This window comes from Planococcus citri, chromosome 2 (genome assembly GCF_950023065.1).
Source record: "Planococcus citri chromosome 2, ihPlaCitr1.1, whole genome shotgun sequence".
Classification (NCBI taxonomy): Eukaryota; Metazoa; Arthropoda; class Insecta; order Hemiptera; family Pseudococcidae; genus Planococcus; species Planococcus citri.
Window position 1 is genome coordinate 45318589 of NC_088678.1, and position 27035 is coordinate 45345623.

At 32.4% G+C, this 27035-nt stretch overlaps 2 protein-coding genes across 3 annotated transcripts in view; both read left to right on the forward strand.

The window, feature by feature from the left end:
* Positions 1-14942, forward strand: part of LOC135836063 (ATP-binding cassette subfamily G member 4-like) — a 37364-nt gene extending 22422 nt beyond the window's left edge. For both annotated transcript variants that reach the window (XM_065350645.1, XM_065350646.1), the window contains exons 2-12: positions 2656-2863; positions 10233-10350; positions 11818-12007; positions 12473-12618; positions 12694-12932; positions 13189-13314; positions 13401-13528; positions 13612-13780; positions 13862-13962; positions 14081-14236; positions 14363-14942. In XM_065350645.1, the coding sequence (XP_065206717.1) occupies positions 2659-2863; positions 10233-10350; positions 11818-12007; positions 12473-12618; positions 12694-12932; positions 13189-13314; positions 13401-13528; positions 13612-13780; positions 13862-13962; positions 14081-14236; positions 14363-14779 (1995 nt within the window). In that variant the 5' untranslated portion in view covers positions 2656-2658 and the 3' untranslated portion in view covers positions 14780-14942. The remainder of the gene's footprint in view (positions 1-2655; positions 2864-10232; positions 10351-11817; positions 12008-12472; positions 12619-12693; positions 12933-13188; positions 13315-13400; positions 13529-13611; positions 13781-13861; positions 13963-14080; positions 14237-14362) is intronic.
* A 1115-nt stretch (positions 14943-16057) lies between these two features.
* Positions 16058-27035, forward strand: part of CdGAPr (GTPase-activating protein CdGAPr) — a 41687-nt gene continuing 30709 nt past the window's right edge. Inside the window, exons 1-2 of the mRNA XM_065350648.1 lie at positions 16058-16368; positions 21808-22010. Of these exons, the coding sequence (XP_065206720.1) occupies positions 21924-22010 (87 nt within the window). The 5' untranslated portion in view covers positions 16058-16368; positions 21808-21923. The remainder of the gene's footprint in view (positions 16369-21807; positions 22011-27035) is intronic.

Here is a 27035-nt window from a genome sequence, read left to right on the forward strand (position 1 = left end):
ACGCGTGCAAGTTGCAATGCCCTTCAAGAAATTTGAATTTTTTCAAATATGTGTGATTTTCCAAGATTAAATGTGCTTTTAACAACTATGTACTATTTTTGTTTTGTTTTAATTATACCTACCACTATGCACTTTTTTAAAAATTTTAATAATCAATTGTGTCAAGTTTAATTAGCATAATATATGTGCATACTATTATATGTATGTGTATCTCTCTTACCGGTGATTTAGATAAATAAGTACATTTTGTAAGAGTGCGAATTCTTGAAAAAATTCTGTCATTATGCTTTTTTGCAACCTGGAAAGCGTGTTGTACGAACTACGAAGTGTCTAGCTATCTACGTTTGAATCGCATCGGTGGTTTTAATTTTAGCACGAACTAATAATTATTAAATCCGATGGAATTGTTGGGTGCATTTTTGCCTTAAATACGAAGTTGAGGTGTTTATTTTGAGAATGTTTTAATTATGTAGTAAAATATTGAGTAGTGATCACTAATTACGTATTTATTTTAAATTAACACCCACTAGTCGTTGAATTAATTTTTGGAAAAGTTGTCAGATATTGATATGACATGGACCCTTGAGTGGGTTTACCAATGCTTTTAGGGACAAAAATTGAGATCCTGAAAATTTGTATTTTTAACTGATTGTAGGTTGCTCTTCAGAGCAGGGATGGAAAGCTGAAATTTTTGGCTTTAGCCTTTAGCTTTCAAAAATCCTAAACTTCTTCAGCTTTCAGCTTTTCAAATTTTTTTAATGAGGTGAATGGAAAAGAAAATGGAAACTCACAACCACAACAAAAAAAAAACATGAGAAAACTGAAACTTGAGAGGTAAAATGTGAAAATCAAAAAAGAACTCAAACAGAAACTGAACCAGATGAATTTTTAAAAAAGCTGAAAGAAAACTGAATAAATAAATCTTCTGGCTAGAGCTTTTAGCTTTCAAAAATCCCAAACTTTCTCAGCTTTTAGCTTTTAGCTTTCAGCTAGCTTTCCATCCCTGCTTCAGAGTCTCTTTTTGAAAAATTTTTAGTCGACCAATCAGTAGGTACTCAATATTTTAAAATTGATACCTACACTTGAAGTACAAATGGCTCAAAATTTGAAAAACTGATAAATGCCAAAATGTATCCAAAGATTATTTGAATTATGATGAAAATTTATAGAACATTAAGAAAAGTTTCATAAAATATTGCAAAAGTATTGGAAAAAAAACGCTTAAAATTGTCAAAAAATTCAAAAAAATCAATTCGTAAGTGAATGGTCGAAAATTTCAAAAAATATAATAAAATGATAATTATCGAAAACCACGAAAATTGGTTGAGTGAACGACCAAAAAAATTGAAATATCATCAAAATTCATAAAAAATCAGATTTATTTACATAAAAATAATTGAAAAAATTCACTTGTATTTACTGTTTTTAATTTTTACGGATTTTCAAACATTCTTATTATTTCAGTTTTACAGATTTTTTCACACTTTAACACAAAGTTCATAGGTATTCTATGAAATCTTTGCAATATTTGACAAAACTCATGCATTACTTCACAACTTTTCTTGTGTAAATTTAGGTACAAATTTTCTGTGCGAAGAATAATTTTCTTATTTTAATGTCGAATCGTAACATTTTAAAAATCATTGACAATTGAAGATGATTCGTTTGTGAATGATTTACTCAGAGGTGAAAAAATCGTTTGCGAATACAAATAATTTGAAATTTTGTAAAATTGTTCTGGACATGTAGGGAAAACTATTCCTAAATGTTTAGAAATTTTGGAAAAATTTGGGAATGGTGACAACTTCTTCAATTTTTCCAAAATTCATCTGGTTACATGGCAAGTTTTTTTTTCATTTTCAAGATTTTGTTTGGAAAAGCTAGCAAATTTTTGTTTTCTTTTTTGCCACAAGCGATTTTATATTGTTTGGAATTTTCTGAACTGTTGCTGAAATTTTGAACTTTCAGATATTGCCAACATTCATTTACAAAAATTTTTTCAGTTTTCTGTTTTTCTCAAATTTTGGAAAATGAGCCATAATGATTTACTCAGAGGTGAAAAAATCGTTTGCGAATACAAATAATTTGAAATTTTGTAAAATTGTTCTGGACACGTAGGGTAAACTATTCCTAAATGTTTAGAAATTTTGGAAAAATTTGGGAATGGTGACAATTTCTTCAATTTTTCCAAAATTCATCTGATTACATGACAAGTTTTTTTTTTCATTTTCAAGATTTTGTTTGGAAAGGCTAGCAAATTTTTGTTTTTTTTTTTGCCACAAGCGATTTTATATTGTTTAGAATTTTCTGAACTGTTGCTGAAATTTTGAACTTTCAGATATTGCCAACATTCATTCACAAAAATTTCTTCAGTTTTCTGTTTTTTTTTCAAATTTTGGAAAATGAGCCATACGAGGATCGTTTCAAAAGCACAATGCCTTTAGCTTCAACGTTAATTCGGCAACACTGCAGTTTAGAGATTTGAAATTGGGAGGGATTTTCCCAAGTTTTAATCATCGCAAATTTTTAAATTTTTTTATTCCGATCAACTTTTAAGCACTATAGATATCATAGCTTAGTTACCTACTCATTCTATATTTTGAATCGTTAATGAAATAAGGTTTTGCTAATTCAATATCTCTGATTGTGTTACAGATCATGGGGTTGATAACGACCACCACGACGACCACGACGACCATAAATGACACTGCGATATCACTGCAGGAAAAACAATACTTGAATGAAAAAAATTGCAGTGCTCATGACATGGATCAGCATGAATCATTGGTTACATATCAAGGGTGCCCTCCGATCGACATTGAATTCGTTGATCTTACGTATACGGTGCCTGTCGGAAGAAACGGTCAGTGAAAGTTATTGCATGTGATGATAATTAAACTACGAGTAACATTCGCATAGTTCGCTGGAACATTAAACAGCGAGCTGCGCGGCCGCGACTGGTGTTCCAACGAGTTCGACATTCATGTGCGCTGTCGCGTGCCAAATGTCAATGTACTATAGTTGCTGCAGTTTTGCTTGTGATGTGATCACTGATCAGCAGTTCGAATTGCCGAATCACGCGAATTGGCAATTCTGGGTCAGGTTGAGAGGTTGAGGTAGCTTTTCTAATTCGTGGAAAATGTGTGCACTCCGAATTTTCGTCATCGTGTCGGCGGTGTTTCCCGAAACTTTTGATATTCTGTCGCACGATTTCGATTTGTTATCTCGTTACGAACGAGCTTAGGTACTATGATGTTCTTTTTATTCACGTACGCTTGTGAACCTTGCTCTTGATCTAAAGGTTACATCGCAATGATAATCGCAATGCCGAAATTTTTTTTTGGACCTCCTGCTGGAATATAAATTAACAAATTACTCGTGATTTATTGAATTTAGCTTGCTTTTTTTCACTCCTTACAATGTCAGCGGTTTTACTATTTTTAATACGACGAACCGTCGCATACTTAATTAAACCGACTTCGCTGTAAATTTGTGTTTCATATGCACTAAATAACTTAACGAGATGGCATGTCTTTGGCTATGGTTTATTGGTAGTTATGGGTACTCAAACGACCAAAAGCACTATGTCAGGGTTATGCGTCTAACATAAACTTGTTCCTTTTACTGATTCGATGATCTGATAGGTATAATTTACTCGAATGTTTTTGACCGAATTCAAATACAGAGTAAGTACTTATTTTTTGTGTACCATGCCTAATAATGATGAACGAGATTTCTGCCAATTTTATTAGTACTCGTAGTCATAACTGTAGGGATGGTCGGTACTCATTATAGGATTTATTTTAAAATTATGTGCATCGATGCTAAGTTTTTCGGCTTGCTCGTAATCCATCAATAGATCTATAAAAACTTTGAATATAAAATTTTTAAAAATATATCCAATTACAAAAATACAAGTCCCACCCTTTAAATTTTGAAGGTCAAGATTATCATACTTTTTAACAAAATAATTATGTTGAATTTACGGTTGCGTAAATTGTAAGATAGGTACATACATAGGTGAGTCGTCAAATGAAGTGGAAATTTTCATTTCCGAGACTCAAGTTTTTCAACATTGTGAAATAAGAAGCTTTACTTTTTTTAGACTTTATGTACGTATTATAATATCTAATTCTTCTGTCTTCTTAAAATAGAGTAAATCTCAGTATTTTTGATAATCTTCGAATACAAAATTATTAATTAATCGGCAGGTAGGTAAGTAATAAAATGGGTACCTCTCATAAATTTGGAATTATTCCTTTTGAAAGATATTCAAATGAGAATTTTGGTCAGATTGGTAATTAAGTGATTCCTGTTGTAATTCACTTTTTGGTGCAAAAAAAAAACAGATTTAGGTGAAAAACCGATTCGAATTGTATTTTTTAATAAACATCTAATTTTCCAACTAAAAAAAATCCTTACGGAGCCTGTTTGATAGAATAAGCTTCGATTTATAGAAAGAGTTTCTTAAAATACCATCTTAACAAGCATCTGACCGAATAAATATGATGAAATTGGTCCCTGCTCTGATTTTCTTCCAAATACTTAATAGCATAAAATAATGCCCTTTGATAAGAAAAAATTCTCCTCAAAATTTTTGATTCCTCACTACCACTTGTTTTTGCATTTTTAGCCATTTTATTGTGTTATTTTGAAACAATTTTCATTTTGGTAAAAATTATGGGATTTCAAAGGACATTTTTCGATCTTTGGCGAATTTTTAAAAAATGAATCAAAGTCTGACCAAAAGCGGGGTGGAGGAATCAAAATTTCACCAAACTAACTTAAAAAGGTGAAATTTAGTATAAGGTAATTCTATCCTATTTTCGTCCCGCTGAAACGATTGGAAACAGTTTTGAACCGTTTAGGGCAGTTCTGGAGCCGCCAGCAGATTTTTCAAAGTTGAAATTTTCGAAAAATTTACCAGAGTATAAAGTAGTACTTGAACGAAATCGATGCACGTTAGTCTTTTTTTTTGATTCCAAATCGTTCCAGAATTTCAGATAAATTTTCCATTCACCCAGTAACTTATTTTATCACGTGTTGGACTGGAGAAAAGAGGTGATGGTTGAAAGCTTAGTATAGGTACCCCAAACCTGAACAATTTGAGCAAACTGTGAGCGGAGTGTTTCAAAACGTTGTACGTAGATACGTAAGGGGGAAAAGCAAAAAAAAAGATATCAGTTTTTAAATTTTTGAATCGTGAAATCAGAATGAATTTTTTATATGTTTTTATCGCTCGTTTTCTTGTTGAAAGCTACAGCTACTCGAGAAATGACTCATTTGAAAAAAATTGACCTCATTTCGCTCACGCGATTAACTCGTATCTACTTTGTATTCACAACTCTGTCAAAGTTTCGAAGCATAATAACAGGTCATGCCAAGACACAATCGAAGAGACTGATATAAACGGGAAAAGGTTTAAAAGACTGAAATATCTCCCATTTTATGAGTTTTCTATACTGTAGGGGAGTGAAAGGGAAGGGAAACGTTCAGCTTGAGATGTCCTTAAAATTGCCAAGTTTCAAAAATTGAAAAACTAATGACTTATCTACTTGACAGAAAAGAAAATGTAATTGTTCTCGGAAACGATTGCATAAGTATTTATCGTCTTCGATGTATCGAGTTGCGGAGAAGTTAAGATTGACGGGCCATAAATGGAATGACAGAAATTCATTTTCTAAATTTTTTTTCGATACACAAAATCTTGTTTGGATAATAAAACGTAACTTGGGTTAAAAAAAAAAGAGAAAAGAAAAATATTGTAAAATCTTCAAATTCGTAGTGTACTATGCAGACGTTGATACATAATTTAGGAATTTGATAAAATGATCATAGAAAGGAAGGAGATTCGCTGGATCGATCAGGATGATGTAATTCAAATATGCACGAGGAAATATTCTTAAAAATTTGGTAAAAGAGAAATTACATTTTTGGAATTGTATAGTTCAAAATCAATAACCTCTCTCCCTCGGCCACTTACCGAGTAGATATTTGTACAAATAAAAATGTTATCTGATGTATGTAACTCCGGGAAAAAGTTTTGTACCTAATTCATCGTTTTTTTAAAATAGGTACCCCCCCCCACATATGTGTGAGTACTTGAGTACCTATATGATTCAAAATTTTAATACCACAGTGGCTAAAAATGAATTAAAATATGGTTTTTTAAAGTAAAAAAAGGTGTAATTACATCGCAGAAAAACTAGGTAATTAACATCAAAATATATGACAGCATGCCAGCCGTCAGGTGATTGATACTTATTTTTTTCTAAGCTAATTGGTAAATACTTATTAAATAAACGAAATGAAAATCAGGCAAAAATGAGCGTTTTTTTCCATCTTCAAGGTGATCTAATGATCTAAGTAAATCAAAATGTGAGTTATCAAGCCAATATTTGATTCGTACTACGAACTACATACATACGTAGCTAGGTCAATGTATAATTATATTGAGAATCGGGATCAATGTTCTGCTGTAGGTATTACAAAATATCAAATTGAAAACGACCACGTGATGCGGGATTAAGTTTTTATTCGAAAGTTCTATAATACCTATACCTGAACCTAAAAACCTATCACCGATGGAGAATATTATAATTTCCAAAGTATTTCCATTCGCGTTGTGCTAGTTTATAGTGCATATTTAAATGATGTGAAAAATTAGATAATACGACCCAGACGAACGAGAAAAAATGAGACTCTGTTTCGCAATTGAAAGTTGAACGAACTATCGTAAACTTGTCCGAATCGAACATAACCTTATCTCTTGTTGTGTTTTGATGTTATAATTACGAGAGAACAACTGTACCTATTTACCTGAAGTACGTTTGTGTGCGTTAAGCGTGTGAAAATCTAGTAAAATATGGGTGAACGCTTCGATAACTGATTATAGAAGAGAAATATAGGACCAAATATTCGCATTTTTAGCACAAATTAATCTGGGTTGTGTAATTCAAAACACTACATATAAGCAGGAACTTGATTAGATTTGTCGGAAATTTCTTTATATTATTCATCGTACGTAGAAATGAAAAATTGACCTATTTAATTGAGCGATAACGAGGCGTGTTTTTTTTTTGAAATTTTATCTCAAATGTTCACAATACGGTTATCAATACCTACCTCATTTAATGAGTCAATATGGAGCGTAGCAAAACCATCGAACATATTAAACTTTCGTTTGTCGTCACCTTGGAATCGCGAGTTAATAATCCTAGTCACGAATACCGTTCATTTGCTCGCTTTGAAAATGGAATTTTTTTAATATAAAAAACTCTCGATTATTCGTATTACATCTTCTACATGTACATGCATATATATGCTGGGTGAATTCATTGTCATTCAGCGGAGTTCACGAGGCGTTATATGAAATCGTTCATGATCATGAATGATTTCCAGATTACGTTTATGTAATATTGCAGACGAGCGTATTGTAGAGATAGGTACAGTAAGTAACAGTACATTGATGTCTGTGGTGTGTAAATTGGTTCAAAGTCAGCGGTTACGTTGTAGGTTTTTTGTGGAGTTTGAAAATGCAATTTTCAAAATTTTCATCGAGACGAATTTTCTACTGTATTTATTGAGGCCTTTCAAAGGCAGCAAAAACAATTTGGCTCAAAAATACTTTTAAAATTTATAAAATTTTCGGTATCTAATCAGACCTTTAAAAGTCAAGAAATATTCAATTAGGCATTATTAATTCACTAAAATGATGTCAAACTATCAGAAATTGAGATAAAATTGAAAACTGGTAAATTTGCGAAATTACAAGAAAAAGGATGGGTAGGTAAATAGGTACAGGTAGGTAGGTACCTATTGGGTTATACAAAAAAATTTGTCTGTTTTTTTGTACGTAGTACGTACCTACTACGTACCTACCTTTCAACGATTTCATGTCTGGCTTATTCTCAAAAATGTGAATTTTTTTAAATTCGTACGTGTAGGTACACTTTTAACGATAGATGCCAATTTACAAAATTTCAGTCATACCTGGACAACTTTTTTTTTTGGTGAAGAGGGGGGAGGGTCAAATCTTTTAGACTGTTTTTTTTTTTGGTAAATTTTGAACAATTTTTTTCATTATCAATTTTAATGAAAGATCTAAGTACAGGATTTTTTCACTTTTGCTAGTTTCAATAATTTCAAGTCAATTGTATGCAATTATAACCTATTTTTTTTACTAACATCAGGCAACTTTGTAAAAAATTCAGAGTAGGTATTTGTGAAGAATTTTCGATTTTTGTTTGGTCATTTTCTACGAACTGAATGCAATTTTACTGTTTTCTTATTTATTTTGAACAATTTAATCAATTTGTACTTCATATCTAGAAAAAATTGAACTTCAGTCTTCTCCAATAATGTTTGGAGGTGAATAAATTTAATGTTCTTTTTTAGGGTGGGGGGGGGGGTGAGTTTTCCTCAAGCAGAAAAACTTTTTACTCTTCGTGTTACTTAGAATTTTTAATTTTTTTTTTTTTCAACCACCAGAACTTCTTGGCAAAAGAAATTTGATGTTTTCCAAAATGAATTGGTGATTCTCGCCATCTTTTTGTCGAAGGTTCGAGATTAGGATATTTGAAAATCAGACAGATATTCAAGTTTTTACTGATTTTCAATGACGCGTTGAATAATTTTCATGAAATTAGGTGGTTTTTGAAATCAACTCAATTCTTACAGTATTGTAAAAAATTTCATTTGAAGAGCATCACGATGTGGCTTCTGCCTCAAATTTTGAAAGTTCCTGATTGAAGTTGATCCTTAAGGGCTGAAACTTTCCTGATGAAATTTTTGGCCCTCTATGTGCATTACACACACCTTCTTAGTCGTTCAAGAACTGATTTCTCGTAAAAATTTCCACCTACGAGTATTTTTTGTGATTTCCAACTAAACCTTTTGAAATTTAAAAATCTGTTGGACCCTTTCAATGGGCATTGGCATTATGTAGGTGAAAAATCATAAGAAAGACAGAGAATTGAAAAGTGTTGACTCCAAATTTTTTATTTTCCCTGTTTCAAATTAAATTGTTACCAATTTTTTTGTCTGATGCTGTGATGAGAACCAACGAATTAAAGCTCTGTATTAAAAAATTTAGTTCTTCGTGTACTCGTCTTATAAACCACTTTAGCTTAAGGAACCCCGATTTATATGGATCAAATTAATCAATTTTACAAATATGTATGTACATACTTGGTGTTATCCGGTTACTCAAGTACAGCACACTTTGTGGTATATTTTTCCCATTTCCATTTCCACTGAAAAAAATCCGGTATTAAAAAACCTGAAACTGCGGAAATTTACGATGACTCTTGTTGAAAAAGAAAATTTACATTCCAGTAGCCCATGGCAATGATACTTGATGGGTTAGTGTACGCGATGTATGTTTTCTCATCCATGAATCATATTATACTTATTTATTTAGGTCCATACTTTTTCCTTGATGCGTTCTGTTCTGTTCTGTTCTTAAAAAAGTCCCATCCAAACGCTGGAAATTTTCCATCATTATTTCAGAGTACCTACCTATACCTATTACCTACGTGGTATATTACCTGTGTCTCCAATTTAGTGCACAAAATTCCCCATGCGCATTTTCACGTATATTTATACGCAGGTATATGGGAAAGCAAGTGTAAGTACTGTACTTAAGTACTTACATATACGTCGTACATTCGAACCTATTTGATTGAAATGTGTACCTACTCGTGACACAACTGATTAGCAATTCCAATAAGAAAGATGCTTCGTGTAGTACATACATACCTACTCGTTGTATATTCGCGAAATTACGAGATCTGTTTGGAATTGTTTTAAGAAATCGTTTGCGCAATGAGACAGAGACACTTAGTTTTTTGTGGTGCGGAATATTTAATTAACAGTCGATAAATCCGGCCTTACATAATATCTTCAAGTACTGGATAAAAGCCAAACAATTGCCAATTGTTGGTACTTGTACTTTTCGATTTATATGGTCTGCTGCTTAGGATAATTACAGGACGTTCGATATCCGAATTTAAATTATAGGTGTATCGAGTGAACCCACGCGAGAATCATGTCTTTATTTTTGGAAACTTCACGTTTACTTGTTAATAAAATTATGAAATGAAAATGTCATGAGTCTATCTGCAGATTCTTCTCTCAAATTACCGTGAAAATGACCTAAATTAAAAACTTACGAAAACAATTGTACAATACATAAATATTAATTCTATTATTACTTATGTTTATGATTACAGACTCGAAAGTACTTTTAAGAAGTGTCAGTGGCTTATTCAAGTCGAATCAGTTGACCGCTATCATGGGTTCATCAGGAGCTGGCAAAAGTACACTACTAAATGTTCTAGCTGGATATAAGTAAGCATACCTATAATTGCTTATTTAAATATTGCGATAAAAATAAGCACCTCTTGCCTCTTCCCTAAAAATAATGGCAATTATATGGTCAGAAGGTGATAAATGTGTTTACCGGAAAAAATCGATTACTACATTAGTCGTGAATTTTTTTATTTTTTTTTCACAAAGAGTCTATTAATTGCATAAATAAATACTTTACCATAACGTATTTGATTGATACACAATCAAGGATAAATAAATAGAATTATTTCCGGTTTGTTGGTCTTTGTAGAATTGCAGATATTAGGTAGTAATTAGTGAAATAAGAAAAGGTGAAAAAACTCGCATTTAAATTCAGATTCGTGGCCAAGAAATTCGAAAATTTTCCACGCCAAAGATTAAACTATACGATAAACCATGTGAGGTGTCAAAGTTGAAAAATTATACTAAAATATTTGTTGAATTAGTTCGGATTATCTCGTTTGATTTTTTTGTCGGTTTACTTCACTGTTCGAGTACCTATACTACCTGCCTGGTACCTATGACGTTTTTCTAGCACGTTGATGACGAAATACTTAATCTTAGAAACCAGCCTCTAAAGATTTATTCGCGATATGCAACCGGTTAAATGCATCCAATGAACAAATCCGCATCTGTCCAGTTCGCAAGCATTCTCTTGCGCAGCTACATTTTTTTGGTGATGGTGTTTTTGAAATAAATACTGTGTTTGATTTACGTAATATAGGATGATTGTGTGAAGCGATCTCCTCGATTTGTTTGCATCCTCTGAATCTATACGTTCATATGTAGGTACAAAATATTGTGTTGCAATTTGTAAGTAATACTCAACTGTTCCTTGTATGTACGTGTAGGTTTGACGAAGAATACACGATTGGTGATTTAGGTATAATTTTTATACGTGATTGGTGTTGGATCTCTGCCCGATTGGTGGGTAAGCTGCGTTTATGGCATCCGAAATAGACGTAAATAAACGATTCCAAAAGAAATTCAGTGTCTAAAAATATTTCAATATCCCACTTTATGTATTTGTTCAGATTAGCGGTGCTCATTGCTCACCGCAGTTGTGGGTTTGAAGCAGCAGTGTTGTAGGAACTCGACGTATGAAAATTCTTATTCATGTGTGGATATGACTTGTGCTAAAGTGCCTTCAGTTTCTTACTATGCAACTATTCGTACATACAGATGATCAGATCATCTGCAACAGGTTTTTTCGCACTAGCATTAATCAAACTTGCATTGCGTTATCGAGATGCTAGATAGAGAAAGATGCAATTTAGGTAAACCAATTTTTTGGATGTACATAGAACAACCGTGAAAAATTAATATTTTTCATCCTAAGAAAGCAATTTTGGAAGTTTTTGTGTGGTTAGGTGAGGTTAGGAGGCTTTCATTTTTACTCGGAACAAATTATTTGTGCCAATAAACAACAAAAAAATAAAAAAAATGATAACGATTTTTCATTTTCAGAACCGGCCAATCAAACGGTACGATATTAATCAACGGAGAATCTAGGGACTTGAATAAATTTCGTAAACTTTCGCGTTACATTATGCAAGAAGATTTATTACAACCAAAGATGACAGTATTTGAAAATATGAAAATAGCAGCCCACCTGAAACTAGGTACAACCGTATCATCCAAAGAGAAGTACAGAAAAGTAATGAATCCACGATTTCTTGCGTTAATTATCGCATGTAGAACGTATGACAGCGTAACTGTTTGCTATTTGAGTGAATTACCTAATTAATAACCTACGTGTTGCTCGAATCAATGGAAATATACGCTAGAAATGTTCACATTGCACATAGTTTACTCAGGTAGTAACAGTGTGTAGTCTTCAGAGAATTTCATATTTTGAGCAGGTATAATATCGATGCATATGTCGAAGTAAGTTCTGTTTTTAATTTAGCCGATTGAAACAGAATTAACAACACATTTGTATAGTGGAAAAAGTACCTACCTATTATGAAGACTAACATCGCTGTAAATTTGTGTAAATATTGTAATATATGATCGTATATTATGTACATACATAGGTAAAGGTATATTTGTAAAAAATGTAGATAGTGTGTAGGTTTATGGGTGTTGGATATACGATACTAAATTTACTTTTATCACGCAGATTGAAGAAATAATGACTATGTTAAGATTAACCAAAACCAAAAATACGATGACCCATTGTCTTTCGGGTGGTGAAAGAAAACGACTGTCAATTGCTTTAGAATTGGTTAACGATCCACCGGTGTTATTTTTAGACGAGCCTACTACGTAAGTATAGTAAACAATTAACTCGGCAACGTAACGTATTTTAACGAAAATATCCTACGCTTTTTACTATTTCAGAGGTTTAGACGATGTTGCCAGTGTGCAATGTATATCGTTGCTGCAAATGATCGCTAAAGGAGGCAGAACCGTGATTTGTTCTATACATACGCCAAGTGCCAGGATATTTTCTACCTTCGATCATGTTTATATTATGGCTGAAGGGCAGTGTGTATATGCTGGCCTAGGAGATGACGTTGTTCCTTTCTTGGCCACATTAGGATTGAATTGTCCAATTCATTATAATCCTGCTGATTTTGGTAATTAATTTTTAGTATATCGTATCAGCTTGGTAACTCTTCGTTTAATCTAAATCGATGACGAGTTTGAATTTTGTCGATGCCTTGTAACGTTCAAGGTATGCAAATCATTCGACGTATTCGTCGAGTCATTGTCTTTGGACAGTTTTACGGTGCTATGCATTTCACGCTGTATTTTATGTCTTTCTTAATGTCGTGCTGTTTCTTGAAAATTAATTCGAGAATAATTACGATGGCTGGTATGTTTTTTATACAGTGATTGAAGCTATTAATAGAGAATATGGAGACCATACTGAAAGAATGATAATGGCTGTTGAAAATGGTCGTTGCTATAGATGGAATAAACCTATATCAAGCTACAAAAGTGCTCTTTGTGATAATGGTGAGCTACTGATGATTCTTCTCTTCCAAAATTGAAATACATACAATATACATTGATTAATATTTTTTTTTTTTTTTGCTCGATAGATTCAAAATCATCAGCTGAGATGTTGAATGATAATTTTTCAAAGCATTTATATGATTTTAACAGTTCTGGGTGGTTGCAATTTAACATCCTCGTATATAGGATGTTTTTACAAATGTGGCATGATAGAGTGAGTAGAGTTTATTCATGAAAATGATCTATTAAAAATGTCTACATGTAGGATTACATGGTGTGTGTGTGTTTTTTTTACAGGCTTTCATTTTACTTAAAGTGATAATGTACATATTTGTCGGTGTTGCTATCGGTGGTATGTATTTTCAATTCGGAAATGATGCCTCGAAAACAATTTTCAATTTTGGTTTCTTTTTTGTCACTAATATTGTATTTTTGTACGTTCCAATCCTACCCATACTTTTAAACTGTGAGTATTTTATTGCTTGAAATTGAAAAACAAAATCATAAAAAAATGTATTGATATATCGAATCACGTTTTAATTTTTAGTTCCTATGGAAGTTCAGCTTCTAAAAAGAGAATACTTCAATAGATGGTATGGCCTGAATGCTTATTTTTGTGCACTCACTTTTTCAAGAACAGCATTACAGGTATCTTGAGATATTTTTCCTTTATTCAAAAGTTTGAATAAGTACCTCTACCTACTACCTATTATATCAATATACTTACATAGTACATACCTAATGTTGATTTTCCAATTTTTTTTAGGTATTATTATCATCATTTTACATTGTTATCACGTATATAATGACTGACCAGCCGTTAGAATTTGGTAGATGGGTAAAATTTTGTATAATCTGTATTCAAATTGCTGTCATATCCGAAAGTCTTGGTTTTGCTATATCAGCTCAATTGAACGTGGTGGTTAGTATGATTGATTAGCTTACCTACTTAGTACATATATTTTGTACTTTTACCTATTGTTCTTATTATTCAAGCATATTTAATTTGAACAATTAAAACTGATCTTTTCCTATTTTTATCTCACAGAACAGTATATTCGTTGGACCAGCGTTATCAGTTCCTTTCATGTTACTAGCAGTTTATGGCTTAGGAACCGGTTCGGAGCATATACCAATTTTTATCCGAATAGCGATGTACTTTAGTTACCTGAGATACGGCTTAGAAGGCTTAGTTATGGCCGTTTATGGTAACGGCAGGAAAAAGATGATATGTCCACCAACGAAATCGTTTTGCGAATTAACGTATCCAGACGAATTACTTCGTCAAGTTGGCATGGAACATGTTAGTTATTGGATCGATGTTATTGCTTTGACCGGTATCTTTATCGGATTTAAATTACTGTGTTATGTTTTATTGAGAATGAGGTTATCGACCACTCCGTCCAAAATTGCATTGAGCTTTATCGGTCGATTTGTTAAAACACATTTTACATTGACTAGATAAATAATTTTTGTTACTTATTTATTTTATAAATACGATCTGTTTGCGTTAATGTTGATCTTGTTTACCATTTAAATTTTTATTTTCTTTTGTCAATTTTATGTTATTTGAAGAATACATTTTATCTTGTGTACTACCAATAATAAACGAAGAATCATTTGTGTGATTCGATGTTTCAAGCGTTTATTATTGAAAGAGGTTTCTCAAACAGGAGTCTTATATGTAGCTGGAGTTGGCCGCTGGGACACCTACCTACTTAATATCTATTTGTAGTTCTGAAAGCAGAAATGCCATATTTTAGTAGGATACGAGTTTCTTTATTTTTGACTTGAAGTTAAAGACTCGTTCATAAAAAATCAAGTTTTGGAGCAAAATAAGCTTTTGGAGATTTGTTGTTTATTATTCTACGATAGCGAAGGATTCATCTTACATTTATGGGATAAACATTTTGTAGCTTCACTTGTCTTTTGCATGGTTAAAATTAGTTTCAGCCATTTGATTTGAGTTACAGTTCGTCCAAAAGTGATAGACTCTAAATCTGATAAATAAATAATTTCAAAATCAAAGTTGATTTTCTTTTTTCTTCGAAAGATGCTATAGTAGGATAATATTGATTGAAGTAATTATTATTGACGACTTGATTACAAAAGTAGCCCTTGTGAATGATGAAAATATAAAACAAGGAGAACAAAACAAACACTGCAAGGTTCTGCTGAATTGGTATATCGCGTCCAAAGTGATTTTTCTATAAACTTGAGTAGTTCCTAATACTCTCATGGTTAGAAAAAAGGTTGGTTGGAGGGCTACATACTGATACTGATGTATCTATACCATACAGTGGAGAATGCATACCATAGCACTTTCTCAATTTTTTTAAAAACTGACTAGACCGACCAGGGCTATTTTTGTTTTCAAGTTGTCAGTTGATTAGTCAATTTGTATGGAGATTCTATTGATAATTTAATAATTAATAATGTTGAAAGAACGGTAATAATTCATTTAAAAAAATGAAACACCAAATTTGAATCAAACAAGTTGATGAAAAAGAAATAAAAACAAAAACACAACTGTTGAATTTTTCGAATAAAAGTCACATAAGTGGTAGCACTGATTTAATGAAAACGACCAATCAGAATCGCGGAAACCACCTATCAAAATGTCCTACATTGTGTTACGATATTCGATTCGATGTTGATAATCGACTGTTCATGTTCATAAAATCGAAACCTCGAAACGGTGGTCGAGTTTTTCGTTTACGCCTTTTGCATTGCATGCAACTTCAGTTTACATCATTACATTACATACAATTGTATGATTTCATTGATTTCGGTCGGTTCCTGTTGTGCATCCGACTTCCAAGTGACCGTTTGAATTTTTAATTTATTCTATTTATGTGACATTTGTGCGAGTTTTTTTTACATGTTGATCGTGTATTTTTTCTAGTACGTAGTTTAATTGAGCGTATTATACATTTTATGTGATTGTGTTTGAGTGAATCAAGAAACCTTTATGCCATCGTTTCCTGTTTGATAAAATCAAATGATAAATTCTCCAGATGTAAACAACATGGTTAAATTAGAACGGAATTTATGGTTAGTTTTGTTTTACTTTGTTTTATTATTTTAACGTGTAGTATATTTTATCGACGAAATTACCATTTAGTTGTGAAGATGTACATAAATCTACAGTTTTTTTTAAGACGACGATGAATTACTCATCTCACGAGTTGACTTCACCACTTAGTCATATGCACGAAGTTTCATCAATTTGTTCGATTGCTAATGATCACCTGGGTTAGTTGGAATAATTATTCACAAGTTGAAGATATTTACGGTATGAGCTGAGCATAGAATACGAATGTTAAAATAGTGTTTCGTCGATGATTATCTTTTGCATTTATGCATTCGTTCAAGTAGCTTGTCCTGTACTTTCACTTACGTTATGGTTTTATGATTGTGTTAAATGTGCATTACACATTCATAATGCGGTGAATTATGTACATCCCCCGTTGGTTGATTTTTTTTCCTACAGTGTTTCGTTTCAGGTTCGAAATTTGACGCAGATCGGTGTTGACTGTCGAGGTTCCAATTTCGAGTATGCTAATGTTATTAAAGTGGAGCTTTTCTGCTTTTTGTTTGTGTTTGAAGAGTATTACTTTATCGAGAAGCTTATCTACGTTATTATTATGAAATGGGTAAATCGTAATAAACTATGCCGTTGCAATAACACTGCTGCGAAGTAGAATAATAAAAATATCCTCGTTTTTATGAACCATTCGTCGAACGATGTGTATAGAAAAAAGTAATTATGCATAACGATGTATTGGAAAATCAGCTTTTTAGAATTCTTTCTTTTGCGAGAAAACTAAGGTAGAACGACGTCGTCGATGGGATTGGTGTTTGTAAAACGATCGTTATTGTCGCCGGCTCAGGATGTTGAAAAATCATGATTGGAATCTGGCCTCTATCCATCGAACACGTTTTTAAAATGTTAAACATGATCGTATATTCTACTCTCTTGATGAAAATTATTATCGACGTATTAATTCACGTGTAATTAATATTTCTTACTCGCGTTCGGTAATCACATTGCCCGCATGTGCTTTTTTAAAAAGATAACTGTGTGTATTTTTTTTCTCTGTTTACTCGAGCAATCCCAGTAATAACATTGTTGAACGGTGAATGATTTCAGCAAGTAAACGGGTTTTAACGGTCGAACTAACCCTTTTATGCAGCAGGGTGGTCACGAACGCGTGAAAAATTGCATTCTCGACCAATAAAACTGTCGTATAAAGTTGGGTCGTTTCGTTGGCGAAAATTTTTTGTCTCGAGAGAACGAAAACAGGTCAACTTGAGCGTCAGAAATACTGGAACCTTGTGATACAGCCACGGTTGCGATGTTCGACTTTTCAACTTATACCAATGTAGATGAGTTTTCATAGTTTTATACACTCCTGTTGATATCGATTTTCGAATTATCTCCCCGGATAGGAAAAAAAATTGGCGCCAAATTGTGTAATTTCCAAACGTAAGGAGTTCTTTGAAGATTCCCATTCGGAATTAAAAGCGGAGCACTTTTTTTCGAACGGATGTTTGTTATAGGAAACAATAAACTAGACGTTCGGTTCATTTATTCGTTATGGTCAGTTCATAAAACCTTTTGTGATATTATCGGCCTTATTGCAGGGGCACAATGTAGACGTGGAATGTGGTCTTTTGCACATCGTGGGGTCATGGGGTGTATCACTACAAGTTGGGGAAAAAATCACAAAAGAGACCGGTTACATGAGGTAACACAAGGTGCAAATTGTACGCATCGAACTGTTAACAGAATCCGAATACTTATTCAAAAAGTTACATCTTCTTGTCGTTGCAAAAATCTCACTCGTCATTGGTCCATCGTCGAAGGAAAATCAGCATTACTTGGCGGAATATTATCGCGTAACTACTTGTACCTATTTTAATCGTCGAATGGCAAATTTAGAATGCAATCTGATCGGAATTCGTCTATTTACGTAACCTCTCGAGTTGAACAAAAGTATTTTAAGAAAAAAAAAGACACAATCGTGGCGAAACTGTTATAGGCATTAGGTATATTGTTACGATTCGAATGTATTGCTCATTCTTCAGGAACGTAATCCCGTTGTAAAGACGTTGCTCTTTTATCGATGGTCTTGTCGAACGGTAATGCTCACAAAAGCTCGACCATCTAATTGATTAAAAGGGTTTAAATGTAATAAAAAAAAAGTGTTTTTTCTTCCTCTTTTTTTCATAAGGGCGGCGTTATATGGAGCATCTCTATGGTCGACTTGATTTTTATAGTATGTGTACGATGACGTGCTATGTATGGTCTCTTTCTATACGCGTACACGATTCATAAATGAGTTGTATTATTTACGAGATACACTTTTACGTCGCCTGCAGTTATGTATTCTCGCAGAGTGTTTTTAATTAAGAAGTACACAGTACACAAAACGCTTTACGCGTAATTTATGCATGTTCCATTATGTTCGGTTATCAAATATTAAACCGGCCATTTAAACGAGTAGATTAGCCGCCGATAAAGTAGAATTTTTTACTTTGTAATTAATATGTACTTTTAATTCGCAGCTCTGGGACTTGGTCGAGATTTTTCGCTTGTCAGTTTCAAATTTACCGTATGCATTAATAAGTATCATATTGTCCTACGTGTTTCTACTACTATACATACAATGAGAAAAATTTAGAGCAAAAAAATTGCCTCTTTAATGTTGTAATATGCTACAGTAAACTGGAAAACATGCGAATGTACCTAAAAGATAGCAAATTAATTAACGTAATAGCCACCGTATTGAAAAGTAGTATAAAAATTGTAACTATGGCAAACATTTTTTTACGTGTTGTTTTTTCATGTTTTTTTATTTATTTTTATTACAATCGCGTATGCGCGTTTAGTATCTTATCGCCAATTTTCCGACAAAAAAATTAATTATTTTTTTTTACAACGAGGTTATAATTATAGGAATATTTGTCCTTCTATACAACGTACCTATCATATAGCTACCCTAACTTGTTTCATGCTGTTGCGGAAAATTTAATTAATTTACAATCATTTTTTTATCGATTAGTGTTACGAAATATCTACTAGTCCAGATTGTGCGTGTAAATAACTAGATTTTGTGAGTTGAAAATTTCTCAATCGTGATTTTCTTAAAGACTGAAAATGTGCTAGTTTTTATTGAGGATTCCTCTGGGCTAAGAGTGAATTAATTTTTTTTTTCACCTGATATTTCAAACAAAGAAATTGACTGTTGATTTACTCCGCCCCCTCTCGGTATCCGTCCTTTTCCAGTTCTATCCTGTTTATAATTTTTTGTTTGATTGTTTCTTATTCGATTGATTGATTGATTGATTGACTATTGAATTGAAGTAAATTTTGAGTTCAAATTCTGAACATCAATTGATGTCCAGAAAATTTCTAGAAAATTTCTATGTATTTTAATTAGGTACTCGATGCGGAAATCGCATATTATTTAAGTGAATAATTTAATTGTTGGAGTTATTAAAGACTTACACGCGATAATTTAGAATCCATAAACTCCACCAATTGACCTGAAATTGGGGTTATTAGAATAGCATATCACCCCAGAACAAAATTTTGAACTGTCAAAGTTAATTTTTCGATTTTTGGTAAATTTTTGAAAAATTTTGAAAAATTGGTAAAGTTATTGTGAAAAAATAATTAAAAATTGATTCATGCACCAAAGTGGACCCCTATCCATAAATCGATTGACATCACTATCTAGTCGACCTATCTCTCCAACAAATAGTCCAAGAGCTGTACCTACTGCGATTGCACCCAAATAACTGAAAGCTGGGACTGGTCTCAAAAGTCAGTATATATAAATAGACATACCCCTATTTTAAAAGTACTCGGTCTGCCAATCCGCAGCTGCTGCTTTAAAGCTCAGCGAAAGCTCGAAAGTTCACAAATGGCTCGAATTGGTGCCAAATTATAGCATTTTTCACGCTGAATCCGAATACACAGGTCTGCCGACCCGTAAGTGCTGCCAAAGCCCCGCCAGACTGAGTGAAAGAGAGGGCAAATTTCGCAAATTTCATGTTTTTGGGCTAAATTCTCATTAAAAGCTATAAAATCGGGTTAAAAATTATTTTCAAGCAGATTAACGAAATGCTCTATAGCTAAAATGATTTTTAGGGGCGAAATTTTTAAAAATTTTCATTTTTTGTGGGGTGGGGCGTTAGGGGAGTATTCATAAATTCACCAAATATGGCTTTGTGATACATCAAAATAATGTTTTTTAGGCCGCAGAATTCAATTATAGCAATATTTTTCACATTGGAAGACAATACGGTTAAAAAACATATATTTTGATATACCTAGATCACAAGGTCATATTTGGTGAATTATTGATACACCCCTTAGCCCCCCCTCCCAATGAAATTTTTTTAAAATTTCGGCGCCTGAAAATCATCTTAGCCATAGAGCATCAGACTTCAATTGTGTGAAGTTGAAATGTATTATTTTGAATTTTATTTCAAAGGGTCATTTTTTCCCCTTAAAAAAATTCAAAAATATCACAATAATGTTTACGTATCTTCTAGCATAAAATTATTAGACATTTTTTTGCAACTTTTGAATTTTAAAAACAAGATCAACATTTTCTTTAAATGAGGTTTTTTGTGTATCAATTCTTTCTATTGTGATTATTTCATCATCTAAAAAATACATATATTTGAGGAAGAGGGGAGCACGTACGTGTTCAAAAGTTCTACTCTGATGAAAATTCATTTGGAGTTGAAAAATGTCGCATATTTTTTACTATTTTCCACTTCAATAAATTACAAACATTTTTTCATTTTTTGATGATTTACCTTATTGTTGAAAAATTGAAAATTGAATGTAAATGCTCAAAAATTCAAGAAAAAGCCTGGGGGTTGTGAACATTTTGAGAAATTGTGGAAAGGAGGAAGATAGAATCCTTACTTAAAGAGCTACTACGTAGTAGAAATTACTGAAAAATTTAGTAAAGTTGTCCCTTAGTCACCTTTTTGGTATCATTTACTAAATTTTATGAACCATGCTGCTAAATGTTGTAGATAATTTGTGTTTACCACGTTTCTTCCAGAGAAATTTGCAGTCGTGTTAATTTTATTCGATTGAAATTCGTATTTTTTTGCTCTTTTTATGTGTACCGGTTGAGTGATATGATGAGCTTTGCTATCAACATTATTTTATCGTTATCGTTCTGTCCATATGAAATTCTACGCCGAAAAGTCATATCAGAATAGTGTTTTGTTATCTCATAGTTGAACGATATCAACGAACTATTTCCGCGTATAAATAGGAGAAAAAAAGTCTCTCGCAAATGTATAAATCCGTCATTGTACTGTGCGTTGTTAATAATTACAGATTAATTATACAAGTGTACGTATACTGTACACAATATCTAATGTAAGATTTCCTGCACAGCAGACTAAAAAAAAATAATAATAATAAACGTTCGTGTTTGTTTGTTTTTTTTTTCGCAGAAAATGCCGACCAGATGTCTGGTGGCTGGATTGAAATCATGAGCCGGAGCCATGGGGTACTTTGGTAGAACAATTGGCAAATATCTTGACGCTGTGCTGACGATCAAATCGATGTTATGACATCGTCACTGGGAGGAAGTATCAGACGTTGCAGAGGATTAACGGATATCGTTCCGCAGTACGATGACAGCCAGAGTGATAAGGTAAGTAGGTCGATACCGACGTATTGTTTTATATTTTATATGCCGGTGTTTTTCCTACAAGCGTTTGCACTTTTCTAATGATAATTGATATGATTTTTAATAAAACGAATGCATCAAAAAGAAACATACGAGTGGGTTGGTACCCGTCTATTTATATTTTAGGGTGGGGGGGGGGAGGCACGTGGAACTACGTATTAAAACGTAAAATGGTGTTATTGGGTGAAGTTGAAAAAATTTGAAAAATGTGTTACAAGTCTTACCTACAGACAGTGCAGATGTTGAAAATTCGAAATGCCTCTCCAAAATCCCATTTCAGTAATGAATTTTAGCTACATAGACACCTCCATTTTGAGGTTTTTTGACCTGATTTGAATTTAAATTTCGATTTTAGGTAAACAAACCAAAGTAATCATTCGAATTATTTTTTTATTGTGGCGGACACTGGACACAACCGAGAAGAGAGGGAATGTAGCGAAGAAAGATTAGAAAGACTTTCGTTTCACGTTTCAAAGAAACACATCTTCAACCGTCAAAAATGATGCCAATAACATCTCTTATCAATCTCGAATTTCATTCCATTTATGAATAAGGATTTGAAAACGTCGATGATGGAAAAAAAAACGATTTAATTTATCGTATTTTAACTGCCAAACATTTCGAAAATTGAGAATTTTTTATTTCGTATCTGTAGATAGATGTTACAAAAATTCATTATTGTAAAATTCATGACACATGATCATTTCGTCAAAAAGGAAAGTGTGAGAGGTAGAAAATATGTAACTACGGTATTTTTTTCTTTCAATTTGTTGTGTTCTTTTCAAAGAATTGTGATCGATTTTGAAAATTTTTCAATCAGAGTGCAATTTTCTGTCTACTTTAGAGGAATGATCTGCTTTCTACTTTCATAGTCCTTTTCTGAATCCAGCACTCTTTCCTTCCTTCGAACTATTGAATTGTCCATCTAAATCACTTTCAAGTCGAATAAATCTATGCCCAAGTATCAAATCGAAGGATTACGTGAAAAGAAACAAAACACCAATACAATATTTTCAATTGATTGTCTATAAGGCGTGTAAAATGATTGATTTGCTTTCGAAAAGACCGCCTTAATTGGTAGAGTTTAACTTAGGTGGCCGTGTAGCTTCTATCGCTTCGGATGAGTATTAAAATTGAAAAATGATACCAAAAATAAGAGCTACGAGTCGAGTAGGTATAATAACGACGGATAGAGTAGGTAGATGGTCATGATTCATCGACCAAGGTAATTTTATAAAAATATTCCGCTTTTTTGCCTCTGGTATTACTTGTTGAATGACGAACGTGCACGACGTATTACAGAGAAAGTGTGACTTATTACATGAATTTTTAAACATCTTACGGAAACATTTTCAAAGAAAGCATTGTTTTGGGTAGTAAAAAGAGGAACTGTCTGGGTACTCGTTGTTTCTATCTGTCAAGTTATTTGTTTAGTTAGGTTATCCACTTGATCGTTGTTACCTTCTTAGATGGTTTTTAGCTCTGTAATTGGGTCAAATTACTACAAGTAATACATTTCAAGTAGTACTATGGCAATGTACATAAATTATGCACTATTATTTTCCTGTCGTATTTTTAAAAAAATATTGCCGAAAGGAAAAAATTATGAAAAAAAAGATTCGAACAAAATTGCATAGTCAGAGACTTTATTTTCCGATCCAAACGAAACGTATCGTATCGCGTCTGTTTTAGAAAATTCTGCACACCCGGTAGACCTTGATGATTAGACATTAGTTTACTTACTATATAGATACGGTCGTTGACCTATTAAATGCGGTATCAGTGTTTTTATTTTACGCTAATTTCAGTTGCCCGCGTATACCGTTGTTATATTGTTCGGTATTTTTATTTTTTCTTCTGTCATCTTCGAATTCCCTTTGTATTAACTAGCCTATGTATCGAACTATGTACCTCTCGTATTTGGTATCCGGTTTTCGTTAGGTAGGTACAAATATTGTCCCGTTGTTAATTGAAACAGGTTCGGTTTTTTTTGCGCGTATAACCAAAAATTAGTTTTTAAAAAAATCAACGCGTAACAAAAAAATTAAGATAACGCGTATTCCAGTCGAAATTGATTTTAACGATGTAGTATTATTATTATGATTACGGATTTAAACGTTGTTATACTAATAATAACACACAAGCTGCGACATAATAATAATTGTGAATAATTCAATGTTAAGCTCGTTAACAAGTTCAAGCGTTTTGGTTTTGTCGACTCTGCCCTTCTCGCTTCCCATCACCATCGTGGCTTTTTTTTCACTTTGCTTTATAATCACATCACTTCGATATGTGCGAGTCGAATAACCGGTAAAATAAAATCGTAGCGATTTTAGAATTGTATAAGGAAAATCGTTATGTAATCTTTGCTGTCGAGCATTCTGGTTGGAAGTCGAGAGGCGCCATCGTCCTATTTCTATTACTCATTGTAACTTATATGTACTTATTTCTTTCCGCGCTCTGCAACAAATGAAGAATTTATTTGTTAAATGTATTTCGAGCTTATTGTTATCCTCATTACTGTTAGTACGCATGCCATTATCACGTTGTCGGCCTATTCATCGACAAGCCGAAGGCAACGACTCCGTGACAAATATTAGCAAACATCTAGTTAAGTTTTTAATTTGAAATTTTACACATTCTTTTTATGGTCGATCGATCGATATACTATATTATACCTAATACCTATGTAATGTACGTGTGGGTACGGATATCAGGATAATCGAGCTTGGAGAATGATTGTTTCTCGATGTACTACAAGGTTTCCATCGTATATACCTAGACCTACCTGTAATGCACTCGGATCGGGTAAAGGGTTAAATATACATGTATAGAGTGGAATGTACGCGATACTGTATGAGATACTCTGGTGCTGTAGAAGAATTTTTTCTGTATTTATACGAGGTGTTCTTTCGAATGCATCTGTTATGCTAAAGATTTGTGTGTAATTTGGTAAGCAAGAAGGCTATGAAAAATTGAAAATTGCGGGAATGGATTTGTGGAAAAGCTATTCAAGATGAACAGAAATTCTTTCACAAAAAAATTGAAGAATCCCTTGATTGTTTCTTTTATTCATTTTTTTTTCATTTTTCAACTTGAAGACTGATTTTTATTCCTTAGTTTCTCAATTTTTTTAACTGAAAGAAGTTGGATTTTGCACCTAGAATCCACAATAAAGTTTTCAAGTTGAAAAACAAAATAAGAAACGGAAAGAATTACGCTATTTTGCGAAAAATTTCCGAAAGTTGTAATTGTTTTTCAAAGAGTTACCCAAAAATCTTACTCGTTTACCTAAAAATTGAGAAAGCCTCGCTTATCCGAAAAAAATTGCGAAAAAGTATTATTTTTTTGCCAATAATTGCCAAAAAAAATCGTGCTTTTTGCTCAACTTATCAAAGTTTTGCTTTTTTTGCCAAAAATGACTGCGTATTAGCAAAATTACTGAAAAATCTCACCCCTTGTATAAAAATCGTTCATCGACAAAAATTGTGAAAAATATTTTTTTTCTTGTATCTGCAAGAAAGTTCTGATTTTTTCTAAAATTGGCACCGTTTTGCTTTTTTAGCCGTAGTTGTCAAAGATGAGCAAAACGTATCGGTTTCTTACCATCAAGTTGCAAAAAAACCTTCATTTTTTTGACAGTAATCTTCAAAAATTGCTACTTTTTGCTAAAAGTCAAACTCTTGCCTTTTGACTAAAAATCTCACTTTTTAGCAGAATTTACTCAAAAGTACATATCACTTTTTTGTCAATATTTTTCAAAAAGTACTGCTGTTTGCTAAAATTGTCAAAGTCTTGCTTTTTGCCAAAAATTGCTCAGAATTTTTATTTTTTCAAAAAAACAAAAATTTTTAATATTTAGCAAAATCGTTGAAAATTGTTGATTTTTTTTGAAAAAAAAAAATTCCAAAAAAATTTTACTTTTTTTTAAGAATGGTTCAGAAGTGTTGCTTATTTGCCAGAAATTGCCATAAAACGCTTTCTTCTGCTAAAATTGTCGAACTGAAATAATAAAAAAAAACATGAAAATGAAAAAGTGATTAATTGCCATAGAGTTTTTCTATGAACTGTGAATTTTTCCTTCACTTACCTTTCATCAAAATTTGTATGATCCAAACTGAATGAAATATCATCTGGAATGACGATTTTTTTAAATGGCATAGAGAAAGGAATCCGTCATGTACTCCAAAATTTTTACAGTGGTCTGTAATAATAATAAACTTTACTAATCAAAAAAAAAAGAAGAGAAAATTAAAACTTTTTCATCACTTTGAAAAATTGTTTTCCCCTTCAATGTTTGTTAGGACATCTTGTATAGTGTCCTTGTACTAGTTCTTATAAAATGACAAAAATATCGACTACATATTTATTGCTGAAATTCGACCTTGACAACACTAGTTAATAATGAAAAGAGATATAAATATTTTCCGGAAAATTTTAGTCGCATTTATGCCTTCATTAAGAGAAAATATGATAATTAACGCTGGAACTTTTTTATAATTATCAACAAATATTAAAAAAATCCTATTTAAAGTTTTTTAAAAAAAATTTCAACAAATTTTTAACGAATTATTCGATATGGTTTGAATTCAATTGCCTGTATTTCCTGAAACGAAAAAAATAAATTAAAACGGTAAAAAAATAAATTCTTTATTAATTTTGGTCTGTTGGAAATTTTCATGCTGTGTTGGAGTTTTGTTAATTAGCAGTTCGTACCATCAATGAATAAATACGAAATAGTGGAAAAGTTGCTTATTTTATCTCTCTACAATATTCTTTCACCCTTTTTTGTTAGTACGGCAGACTCAATGCTTTGAGTTTTAAAAGTATATCGCATGACTTTAGGTCCAGTGAAAAATGTATTTTACTGAAATTTACTTTCAGCTTGTTTTCATTTTTCTTCTGAATTCATTTTTAAAAAGTTTGAAATTATCTACCTACCTATTTCTTTATTTCAATCACACATGTTGGTACTTACAATTTTCATTC